The sequence below is a fragment of the Terrapene carolina genome, unplaced genomic scaffold (genome assembly GCF_002925995.2).
Source record: "Terrapene carolina triunguis isolate 2854851 unplaced genomic scaffold, T_m_triunguis-2.0 Scaffold69, whole genome shotgun sequence".
Lineage (NCBI taxonomy): Eukaryota > Metazoa > Chordata > Testudines > Emydidae > Terrapene > Terrapene triunguis.
Window position 1 is genome coordinate 407340 of NW_020664420.1, and position 13088 is coordinate 420427.

At 44.3% G+C, this 13088-nt stretch overlaps 1 protein-coding gene across 50 annotated transcripts in view; it reads right to left on the minus strand.

The window, feature by feature from the left end:
• The window catches only part of CELF4 (CUGBP Elav-like family member 4), an 833225-nt gene that overhangs the window by 92909 nt on the left and 727228 nt on the right, over nucleotides 1–13088 (minus strand). For 32 of the 50 annotated variants that reach the window (XM_024196870.2, XM_024196882.2, XM_024196865.2 and 29 more), the window contains one exon: nucleotides 3463–3606. In XM_024196870.2, the coding sequence (XP_024052638.2) occupies nucleotides 3463–3606 (144 nt within the window). The remainder of the gene's footprint in view (nucleotides 1–3462; nucleotides 3607–13088) is intronic. The other 18 variants (XM_026649294.1, XM_024196884.2, XM_024196869.2 and 15 more) reach the window with 1 other exon arrangement.

Below are 13088 nucleotides of genomic sequence, written 5' to 3' on the forward strand. Positions count from 1 at the left end.
ACTTTGGTCTGACCCAGTATGGCCGTTCTTACGTTCTAAAGGTAAAGGAAATGCCCTCAACAGCTCCAGTTCTGAAATACCACAATGTGAACAAAGCTACAAAGGTCAGCGTAGAGCAAGCAGCTATAGCCTGGGTGATGGATTGTTGCAACAACATGGCTCCGAGTGGAAGCCAGTTGCATTTTGCTCTCGCACATTCACTGAAGCAGAAAAATGACATGCGCGCGGTGAAAAGGAGTGCTTGCCAAGTGTATGGGCACGTGAGAGCTTTTACCACTATCTGGGTGGACTGGATTCATTTACCCTGGTAATAGACCATAAACGGCTTGTAACCCTCATCAATGGAAAAGACCCGGATCAAGCAATGCTGAGGTGCCAACATCTATTGTTAAGGTTAATGTGACTAGCCCAATTACTAAACATGTTCCAGGGGAAAATGTAGTAGTAGCAGGCACTGTGTCATGGAGCCCAACATCACACTCAATTACCTAGGAGCTCGAAGACGACATAAAAGCATATGGGTATGCTGTGGACACATACAGCCCAGTGTCAAAAAAGAGACCACACCAGCTACAAAAAGCAGCCTCGACAGACATACAACTTCAGGAATGTTGGGGTGGCTGGCCCAAGTATCTAAGACACTAAGGAAGTGACAGGACACTATTTTGTGGTGCATGAAAAATTAAGCAATTCAGATGGACTCATGATTAAAGGCAACTGCATCATAATTCTAAATGAAATGAGAGGAGAAATCCTAAATCTCTTCCATGAAAGACATTAAGGGCTTAACTAAATGCTGTGAAGGGGCCAATCAGTCAGTGCGGTGGTCGGGCATCAGCAAGGACATAAAGAGTAAATATCTGCATGTGAACATTGCAGAACTAACAGACCAACACAACACGAAGTAACTTTAGTAACAACACCTCTACCAGACAGACCTTGGAAGAGACAAGCTGCAGTTTTATGCAAATTCAGAGGACATCATTACCTAGTCACAATGGACTGTTTTTCCAGGTGTATAGAAATAATGTACTTGGAAGACATAAGATGTTGAAGTATAATCGAGAAACTCAAGTTCACTTTTGCTCATTTCAATATTTCAGACCAACTAGTGACAGACAACAGACCACAATTTGCTGCAGCAGAATTTAAGTCATTCTGAATGAAATATGATTTGGATCATATTCCTAGCAGCCCACATAACCCACAAGTTAATGAAGAGGCTGAGAGAACTGTACAGACAGCCAAGAAAATCCTACAGCAGGAAAATCCATTCTTTGCTTTTCTCAATTACAGAGCAGCACCAATACAAGTTAATGGATATAGTTCTAAACAACTCTTGATGGGAAGACAACTCAGAACTACTATTGCAACTTCAAAAAAGAATCTATCTCCAAAGTGGCCAGACATTCAGAATGCAGCCAAAAAGGCTAAAAGAGCTTATGAACACTTTTACAACAGACATCACTCTGATGGGTCTAAAATCTGGTGACCGTGTACATGTAAAATGGATGGAGAAAAAGGATGGACAACTCCAGCTGTCCTAAAGAAAAGGAATTCAGCACCCAGATCATATGTGACTGAGACCGACAATGGAGAATTCAACAGAAACCATCAACATCTACAGTTTGTTCATCAGAAAGAAGGATCAACAGAGCAAACTCTACAGATGTCCGATGCAGACCAAGAAGAAGGCTCAAGGATTCCAAACTGACTACACTCAGTCATTGCAACTAATGGACAGCCAGATGACCAAGTTGTTATGTGTTTGGGATGTGTAATTAGAAAACCAGTATGATTCAGAGACACTTAATAGACTGATACATACTGAACTTCAATAATAGCATGATCATATAAATATTGAAAATGGCAGGAAAGTAGAACGTAAAAGGGGGAGATGTGATGGAATGCTAAACTGTATTATAGTGTTCTGCCACGAGGTGGCACTGTGTAAAATACTTTATTTAAAAAGCTAACCTTCGCCATACCAGGAAGAGCATTAAAGGATCTTATGATGATCCTAGTGTGCATAAGCAAGCTCTGGAGCCAGTCCATATCCGGTCCAGAAGTACATGATAGGATGTGTCCTCACAAACTCATAGCTCCACACATGCTGGGGAGAGAGCAACACAAGAGAGGGGAGGGAGTTCCCCGAAGGAGCAGGCGATTTGAGATAGACCGGGGTATGCATGATTCTTCAGGGCATTCAGTTACGCTGAGAATGCTTAGGAGAGGCTGGAGTGAGTCAAGACGGGGGACAGAGGATACTCTAGCTGAGTGCCAACATGCTGATAGGGTAGAAAGCATGGTCTAGTGAATGGGGTACCGGGGTAGTATTCAAGTACACCTGATTTCAACTGCTGACTCAGCAACAGCCTCCGGCTATGACCTTGGGCAAGTCTGCCTCAAGTTCCCATCTAGAAGATGGAAAGAGTAGCTTCGGCCTACCTCACAGAATGTAAGGATCAAAGCCATTAACGACTGTGAGGTGCTCATGCGCAATGGCACTGAGGGCTAGCTATGTGGCTAGGGGGATCTGTGCCGTTGTGTCTGCACGTCACGCCTGGGTTCACCCAATGTCGAGGCACCCAGAATCGCCAGTCACTTCTACATCTGCCTACGGCAGGGTTCTTACACCTTCCTCTGAAGCATTTGGTACCAGCCACTCTCAGCGATGCGATACCGGTCTAGACGGACCATGAGTCCAATTCAGCAGGGCAGCTCCTGTGTTCCTGTGTAGATGCGTCTCAACTGTTTTGCCCCTTTGTGACCCAGATTTAAGCTCCTTGGGGCAGGGACCATGTGTGAGTGTGTGTGTGTGTGTGCATGTGTGTGTTACCCGGCATCTTCTGACGACCCTGAAGATGCAAAGACTAAGGCCGCCATTTTCTCCACTGACTACTGATTTTGGGGGCCTGAATATGGGGGCTCACACAATAATTAGAAGACAGTGTTGAAAATATGGGCCTGGTTGAATAGATTTGAGAGCCATCTTACCGGCCAATCCGATGCAGTTCAGGGGCAAGAGCCTGGGAAGGCCAGAGGGCTAAACCAGGGATGGTTTCCATTTCCTGAAACCGCTCTGGGGTTGGATGTTGGTGACACAAAACTAAAAACTGGGGTGGAATTGGATTCGGGTCCCATTTTATCCAAATCCTTGATGCTTGGTGGTGTCTGGCTTTGGTGGTTATGGTTTGGACCAACTGATCGTAGCTTAGTGGTGGCTGGATGCGTGGCTATGGTTTGGTCATGACTGGAAGCCGCAGTGTCCGGGAAATATCCCAGTCTACAGCAAGCTGAGTGGCTTAGTGGCTCAGACTTGTCTCTGATCTATCACTGCAGAGCCGGTTTAATGAAGGAATCACGCAGTCCTCCTTTCCTTTCCTCCCTGTGTGCTGTGCCATGCTGGTGTCTGGCAACGCAATTCTCCTTAAAATGCAGAGAAACAGTACCTATACTTACTGCCTGTGCGTAGGCGCCGTACGCTCCAAACTGGATAGCCATGGGGTTGAACATGCCCATCTGTCCTGCCATTTGCTGCATGCGCCTCATTGTACGCTCCTTGTCCGTGTCTGCAAACTTCACCACCAGGCTCGAGGAGGCCCCCTGGAGGTAGGGAAACAAAAAGAGAGAACACAACCGGGGTATTTTCCCATTAGTGCCCAGTGGGACCAATCTGCATCCGCACATATAACAGAGACTGGCTGAGATTCGGCTCCATTGGGCTTTGAAGACAACCCTGGGCACCCTCCCATTCCACACTGATCTCAGCCTGTGGCAGGCTGGAGAGAGCAGCAGCAAAGAGGAAAAGGAATCTGTACCACGAGGGTGGGGTGAGTGGGCCATCTGGCCAACTCTCATTCTTCTCCGAGCTCCTTCTTTCTTTGCTTTGGTTTAAATTCCCTCCTCAAAGAGGTGGGCCTTGTTCTTTTCCACCTAGCAAAACTGCTGGTCTATTAGGGATTTAAACTGAGAGCTGGTGCCATTGCACTGCAAGCTAGTAACTTCTGCACTCCATTTGGCCTGATTTATTTTTTGGACAGTGCAATGGGTTAGTTCTATCTCTGCCAGATCCTGCCTGTGGGACCCCTGCCTCCCGCAATTGCTCAGCACTCACTATTTTTACGCTTGTGTCTGGTGAGACCACACTGGTCAGCTTTGTCTCCAGAATTTAGCACCCCACACTCGGAAGACATTTAAGCATTCTGCAGCATCTCCAGCTAAGTCAGGGCAAGGAAAGTGGTGATAAGTGGTTCAGAGTTTCCCCCGCTATCTCAAGAACTGTAAGAAGTTGAGAGGTGACCTCAGGAGCGGTGGCGGGAAGATGAACCCTGCTGTGAATGCAGAGTTTGTTAGCTGCAGTTAGGAAAGCTCTACTCATTTGGAGCAATGGAATTTCTCAGCAAGGAAAACAAGATCACAACCCTTTTGTGTAAGCTGGCACAGATGGCATGCTCTACTGACAGTGGAAAGGGAATAATTAGGGATGGGCAAACTCTTTGTGCCAAACTTTGAACCTGCTTGGGTTCAAATTCAAGAGACACTGGGTAGGGATTTTCCAAAACACTCAGAGTTGCTCTCTCTTTCTGCTCCTGCTGACACCAGGGGAAGTTTTCAGTAAGAGCAGAGAGAAACCAACTCTGAGCACTTTGGAAAATCTCACCTAGTTGGGCTTATTTCCCACTTAGGAGAGAGTACATGGTAGGCACATTGATATTTTTCATGCACATTGTAATAGAACTACAATGCGGTTAACATATGGGATTTTCTGGTAAGCACATGTAATATGTGAGTCATAACTACAGCTGGTAATTAATATGCCTTTTTAACACATGCAATCTCAAACGAATCATGCAGCCAGACTTTCTTCCACTTGCTCCCTTGATGGAACCATGTTTTCTTCTCACTCCTAAGGCCTTGATCTTCTGTCCAAGTGAGGGAACCCAGATCACCCTAGCAGGTGACTGGTAGGTAGCAATCAGCTGTGAAATGGGACAAGGTACACTGTTCTACCTCTCACTCACTCTTGGGTCTTAGGCTCAGTGGGACAAGAACCTGGCTTTAACTGACCTTGAGCCTTAGTCCAGCAACAGCCAGCAATCTGCAGCTATATCCACGGTAGCAGCAATGCCAACCTGCTTGGGCCCCTGTCTACAATAGCAACTCAGCTCCAGTGCAGATGCACAGGTGGTAGCTAGACCTGGCTATCGAAATGGCAGGTCCCATTTCCCTCCCATGGAAAATTTTGAATTTTTGAAAAAATATTCATCCTGGCTTGGGATGTTTTGTGGGAGAGAAAGATTAAAAAAAATCTAGTTATGGGCGAACCAAAGCAGAATGTTTCCAAGGGGTCAGGCAGCCCAAGTAACTGGGGAGCCAGCTGCCCAAGTAGTCGAGAAGTTTGGCAGCCTGGACAGCCTTCGGTTTGGAGAGCCCAGCTGCTGCAGTCAGCCTGGGAAGACAGGTGAGCTGTCAGGAAACCAGGCAGGTCTCCATGGGCAACCTGCCCAGTTTCCATCTAAATGGACCCATTCCCATGGAAAGGTCAGTTTCGTCAAATCAGTCTTTAACTACAGAAAACCATTCCGGCCGAAAATGTCTGACCAGCTCCAGTGGGAGCAACGCGGTGGCCCCAGTTTAGCACCAGAACAGTTGCCCTGTTGCTGGCTAGTGCTGCAACATGGACACTAATTGTTCCAGTATAGATGTACCCTTATGGAGACAGGGGGAGTATAATTAACTGGTTTTCATCCCCCCCCCCAATTGGGGAATAATATCCATTCCACTGAAGGCAGAGTTCCTTTGCTGCTAGTTAGGAATATCTTAATAAAATACTTTAATGCACATACAATGCATAGCACAACAGGGTTCTGGTCGATGACTCCTGGGCACGACGATAATACAAATAAATTAATAATAATAATGGAGTCCCAGCATATGCATATGCAGCACCTTCTGCAGATCCTCGTAAGGAATAAAGAGCCGAGGAATTAACTTGATAAAGAAACAGTCTGAGGCCACACAATGAGCGATGTTCCCCTGGATTAGCAGCACAGGAAGCGATTTTCATTGGCGAGGAATCTTTCTTTTTGACCTGTCACTCTCTCTCTCTCTCCCTCTTGCTAATAAATCTATAACCCGCTTGAACAATGTGGTGAAGAACAAGGGAGTGAAACAAATGGCTTAGCAAAACAAAGGGAGGGAGAGATGAATGCCCTATTCAAGGATGTAGAGAGGGATCCAGGAGTTATTAAGAGAGCAAAGCAGAATAAAATCCACATTCACCAGGGTTTCTGCTCAAGGCTGGGCAACTTCTCATTTTTTTTTAATCACATGATGTAGCTATTGATCCTTCCCCAAATCACATTCTTAATTGCAGCTCATCGACAAATGAATATTTTAATGCATACATTTCCTGCTAATTATCGCCCAGACCAGTCCTTAATTAGATTTCAACACTCATTTAATTAACCCTGATCCAAGAGGCTGTTTGGTAACCTGGATCTAATGATCTGAACCTATTTGCAGCCGTGCTGGAGAGAGGCTTTGGGCCAGGGTAGACTGGGTGGCTCAGTGCAGCTTTGAAGCCTAACACGGCAGAGGTGGGTTAGCCAAGGAGGAACACGGTTTAAAGGACGCAAGATTTTGAAGCTGAGTAAAGGGAATTATTGTTATCTCCTGGGAGGTGTTTCAAAGACGCAGAGTGATCTAGTGGAGAGGGTACTAAGCTGGGAAGAAGCAGGAGCCAGGATTAGACCTTGAGCAAGTCACTTCACCTCTCCGGACACCTTTTTCCCTACCTCCAGTCCTTTGCTTGTCTTGTTTGTTCAGCCTTTGGGACTGTCTCACTGTGGTTTTGGACAGCCTAGTATAAGTGGGTCCTGATCTTGGTTTGCCCCTTTAGGTACTACCATAATACAAAAAAAAAAAAAAAAGGTAGAAACACGCCAATCTACAAATAGTGGGGGATTTGGTATAGTAAATGTTATCCAAATTTTGAAGGAGGAGGAAGAAGGAAGTCTACTGGCTGCAGCCAAACAGAAGAAGCATGTTACAAGATTGCTCTATAAAACAGAGATGTTTGTATATATGCAAATATACTTCTACCTCGATATGACGCGACCCGATATAACACGAATTCGGATATAACGCGGTAAAGCAGTGCTCCCGCGGGGGGGAGGGGGCGGGGCTGTGCACTCCGGTGGATCAAAGCAAGTTCGCTATAACGCGGTTTCACCTATAACGCGGTAAGATTTTTTGGCTCCCGAGGACAGCGTTATATCGAGGTAGAGATGTATATATAGTATATATGCAAATATAGCTACTAGACAAAGTGCCAGTAGATGGCGCTCTCCAATATGCAGTACAGTTGGTTTTATAGGACCAATCAAATTGATCGCTGTGCACTGCAAATGGCTCCTTAGGTGCAACTCTTCACATGCAGTGCTGAACAAACATAGTGGTGGAATCAAACGGGGCTTTAATCTGAGGATTATCAGGAAAAAAAATGCCATGCAATGTAAAGGAGACTTATCCTCCATGGTTGTTGCTTCATTTGCAACACAGAGTAACTTGGCATCTACCCCTCTGTTTATTCAGACATTTAGAATTCTGTTAATTCTGAGAACTGAGTGTCGTTGTGAATTGATGTGGCTGGTGGGGGAAAATGAGGCCTTCATCTGACCTATCTAATGCTTGCCAAGGCAGGTAAGACCTTGGCAGCAACGCATGGTTAGTTGGCAGATGTTTTGCTCCACCACAGCTAGATTTTGCCTTTAATCCTCAGAAAGAACAAAATTAATGCCAATGGGAATTTTCCTCAAGGATCCCACTGTGTAATAAGTAATAGATGGCTACTGTGTGAAAGGGAGGGCGTTGGACAAGTGGTTAGAGCAAAGGCCTGGATGTCTGGATTCCTGGGTGACATTATTAGTAGCAGTATTACATGTCGTGCTTAGAAGCCTCAAATGACATCAGCACCCCAGTGCGCTAGATGCTGTACGTGCACCAGCAAGAGACAGCCCCAGCCCTTCAGAGTTTACATTAAAAAAAACCCAACAAGACAGAGAGAGCACTGAGAGTCACTGTTATCCCCATTTTATAGCTAAGGAACGGAGGCTCAGAATAATTGGATGACCTACAGTTTACGTGTGGCAGAGTCAGGAATTGAACCCAGCTATTCTAAATTACAGGCTCATACACTAAGCATAAGACCACACTTCATCCCCAGCATCTGCCACTAATTCATCATGTGGGATCATGAAGGTCATTAAATTAAAGGCCATTGATTTAGTTGGGATTGGTCCTGCTCTGAGCAGGGGGTTGGACTAGATGATCTCCTGAGGTCTCTTCCAACCCTAATCTTAAGAACATAAGAATGGCCCTATTGGGTCAGACCAAAGGTCCATCTAGCCCAATGTTCTGTCTTCTGACAGTTGCCAATGCCAGGTGCCGCAGAGGGAATGAACAGAACAGGTAATCCTCAAGTGATTCTATGATTAAATGGGCCAGATTCCCAATGGACATGGGTGGGGAATTCTGTAGGGCTTTCATGTGAAATCTATATCACTTCCCAAGGCCGTTAAAACCTGAGTTGGTGTAAACTGGTGTAGCTACCAGCTGAGAATCTGGCCTTAGTCTTCTGCAAAATGAGGATAATAGAACTGACTCCCTGCCTACTGTTATCTACAGACAGGCTCCCATTGGACTCCGTGGGATTGGGCCCCCTCAGTACTTCCTGAGCCCACAGGGGGGTTATGAAGCTTAAATCACTAATCTGTGAAAAGTGCTTTGAGATCCGTGGGTGAAAGCTGCTGCATACCGTGGATGGGGAAGGCTTATTTATGTCTCCATCTCATGGATTCATTGTTTTTAAAGCCAGAAGGACCATGATGAAAATCTAGCCTGACCTCCTGCCTAACTCCTCATCTCCCTGTCTGATTATTCCACACAAAGCATTATTACAGGAGCTCCCTCATGCCGTTCGGAGAGGAGAATGTTGGACCACGAAGGACCACATGTGGGCCTGATCCAAATCTCATGGAAGTCACTGACTTCCACTGGTTTTGAATCAGGCCCTTAATGAACATGAGGCAGTGCCATATATTTCCTTTGCAACAAGCTGGCTAAAATTGGAGCTCATCTCCTTTCTTCCTGACCTCCTTTATTAAGTGCTATGAGATCGACTGCTGAGAAGCACTATATAAGAGGTTGATATTATTTCCCATTCGCTCCTAGGCTGGCAAGTCTACTTAACGTGACTATCCTTGTTTGTTCCCCCGGTGCAGCTGGTAATATATTGCTCCCCTTAGTCAGCAGAGGCAGACATTCTGCAGCCTGGCGCTGTGAGGGAAAAAAAATGGAGGTAAAAATACCCCTCCACTACACTCACTTTGTAATCCCTAATCAGAGTCCTCTGTGGGAAAAAACTAATTTCCCAGCCTGTCTTGACGTGTGAAATAAAGTCATACTTGAAAACGGGTGCTTGACAGGTCGCTTGTGAAATTTCATATTCAACTAAAAATAAAATATCCATCCATTGATATTTCATTAAAAGGGCACGAAAACAAATCTTTTCCCTGGATGTCTGGAGTGCTTCCCATTAGTTATGGCCCTTCAAATGGAGTGTATACACAAATTAAGCATAAACTTTACAGAAGACTAAATAATACGGTTCTACTTCAGGTAAACCTATGTCTTCTAGCACAATTTTCAATGAAAAAGTCTTGAGAAATTATGTCACTGCAAAGTACAATGTCGTATATATATATAATATATTTAGTAGGGTCTATAAGTGTAAGGACCTCTGGGTTCAGTGAGGCAACTCGCCCTAGAAATATTTAGATTATTTTTATAAACTCATGAATTACAGCCCTGATTCAGCAAAGCATTTAAGCACATGCTTAATTTTAATGGTTTGAGCAGCCCCATCGGAGTTAAGCACGGGTGATAGTGCTTTGCTGAATTGTGGCGTATATCTGGTATGAGTGGGGTCAACTCACTGGATAGATCAAGGGCTGGGGAGTGAAAAGTTTTTGGCTGCTTAAAGTTAGACTGCGAGGCTGGGATTTGAACGTGTCCAAGAGATTTAGGTGCCCAAGTTCAATTAGGGTCCTTTTGAAATCTCAGCCCTGTGTCCGTATCGAGGCACCTACGTCAATGGAAACTGCTGGGCGTTCAGCACTTTGGAAAATCAGGCTACTTATTTAGATGCCACCATCTGAATTTAGGTGCCCACGTTTGAAAATCTTGGCCTGCAGTTCTATTCCCAGCTGTGAAACTGATTTGGATAGGTGCCCTTGAGCAAGCCATGAAGGGCAATATTTCCAAACCAGCATGCCCGAAGTTAGGCACTGAGCATCAATGGGAGAAGCTGGTTGCCGAGACTGAAAACAGAGCTACATCAGCTGATGTAAATCTGTGTAGCTCCACTGAAATCGAGGCTGCTGTATAACATCAGCTGAGGATCTGGCCCCAGTTTGTAAAGACACTTGGGTATCCTTGAAGTTTAGGACAGGAAGTGAAAAAGAACAGTGTACCCAATTAGACCTTGCAGAGGACAGGGAACGTTAAGATAGGCAGAATGTAATTACACAAGCTGGAATTAGGCCAGGACATCAGGACGAACTACCCTGCTCTTGTGAAATATGCCATGTTTTTTTCATACTCAGGGCTTCAATTTCATGTCTCATCTGAAAGATGAGTGGGAAGGCAGCCACAAGGAGCGATTTAACTTTAGAGTCCTGAGAGCCAGTTTAGACATGCTCGAGCCGTGGGTGACAGAGACGGAAGGAGATAGGAGACATTCATCCAGCACTAGAGTGACAGAGGCCTTTGATAATGCTACTCCCTTGGTAAGGGAATGTCTAAGCAGAGATACTAGCTGCAGGTACTTCCATCCACAGGTCTCCTGAGTTGTAATTTATTTGGAGTAGATGCTTGATTTAGGTCTTACTCCCCCACACACTTGTGAGTTGGTATCAATCTGAGCTAAAGTAATTGCTTCCCACAGGGTAACTGAAGTATTAACTAGTGGAGAAACTGTACCTGGTTTTAACTAGGAATAACTATACGTACCTCAGATATTAGAGATGGCCCCCGAATCAAAACCCCAAATCCAAATAACTCAACACTTTAGAAAAGGTTGGATCCCAATCCAGAGCTGGATTTTGTGGCTCAATCTATTTGTAATAAATTCACACACGCCAGAGCTGTTCCCATCGCTTCATGCACTACTGGAAGGCGGCTGTTATTGTTTAGTAATGGTCAAAATGTATTTTTTTCCATGAAAAATTTTGACAAAAAAGAAAAAAAAGGTTTTCATTTAATTTTATTGGGTTTTCATAGAAAAACTGAAAACCCCAAACATTGATTCTTTTTGTTAGGTTATTATTTTTTTTTTTTAAGGTTTTATTTTTTCAATGAAAATCTGTTTTGTTTTTTTTTTGTTTGTTTTTTGGAAAATGGATATTGTCTGAAAATAAACCTCGTTACTGTGAAAAAACCATTTTTCATGGGTGAAAAAAAATTGAACAAATGTTTTTGAGCAGCTCAATTATTTATATTATGGGAGACCCAGCTAAGATCAGGACCCTTTGCACTAGGCAGGGTACAAACACATAGAGACAGTCCCTGACCTACAATCTAAATAGGCAAGATGGACAAAAAATGGGAGGGGACATAGTCACTGATAAGAGAAGTGAATTGTCTAAACGTAAACAGCAGGTCAATAGCTCAGCCAGGAATAGACCCTAGGTCACTCCAGCACCCTACCCATTGGAATATACTTCTGCTCAGATACCAAAGTGATGGTTTGGTTTAAGAACTTCAGTAGACTAGACTGGAATGATTTTAAAAAGAAATAAAAGTTAAAGAAGGGCCAGCAAATTAGGAATATTGCACAGGCTAAGGAATACTGCAATAACATTATTTAGTTAGAAATATACTGCCCATTAAAGCATGTTACAAATCACTTCTATACTGTATCCATTCTGTATTAACACATTTCACTATGATAGCCTAAATAATAATAAGTCTTTGCACTTCCACAGCACGTTCCATCTCAGGATCACAAAACTATGGACAACCATCATTCTGTTAATTAATCTGATGTCACCTTTGCATTATCATTTCCATTTTACGTATGGGGAAACCGAGGCACCACACGATGACAGCCATATGGAGCTCTACCCTCAGCTGGTGTAAAATCAGTGTAGCTCCATTTACTTCAATGGAGTGATGCTGATTTATATTAGCTGAGGATCTGGCCCTTTATATGCCAAAGAATCCGCTTCCATTTGGACTGAAACAAATGGGAATGAGGCATACATTTTTAATGGGGAGAGTAATTAACCATTGGAACAATTTACCCAGGGTTGTGGTGGATTCTCCATCACTGACAATTTTTAAATCAAGATTGAATGTTTTTCTAAAAGACCTGCTCTAGGAACTATTTTGGGCGCAGGTTTCTAGCCTGGGCTATACAGGAGGTCAGATTAGATAATCACACTGGTCCCTTCTGGCCTTGGAATCTATGAGTGAAACATGGCAACTGTTGAACAGTGTACCACAGGACCAGGCAAGAGTTTAGGGCAGGAAATGAAGCAGAATATCATATCTGATTGAAACCGCCAGGGGATTTTAGGAACCCAGAACTCGTTGGAATTTGGCTGGGATACCTGGATTAATCAATCTAATTTTGGCAAAAATACTATGGGATCCTTCACAACCACAAATTGCAAGGGTCTCGGCTTAATATCTCATCTGAATGTTGGTATTGTGGTCTTGACCTTTAAAAACGATCTTGGTCATCATTTGACCGCTTTGGCCAAAACCAACCAAGTCACCTACAACTAAAGGCCATTCTGGAATGGGTAAATGCATGTAGATTCCTGAGGATTATCTGTGTAGGCTACGGGAAAGGGGTTCGTTCATTCCTGAAGAGACTTCATGGGAACTTCTTCGTTCCATCCAGTGAAGATATCGTGCTTTAAGGGTGAGCTGGCTGGAAGACATGGATTCAAGGAAAATAGGTGGAAGCATCCCGAGTGATTCAAACCTGGTCGAAAGCCCATGGAAAGGTCCCACTG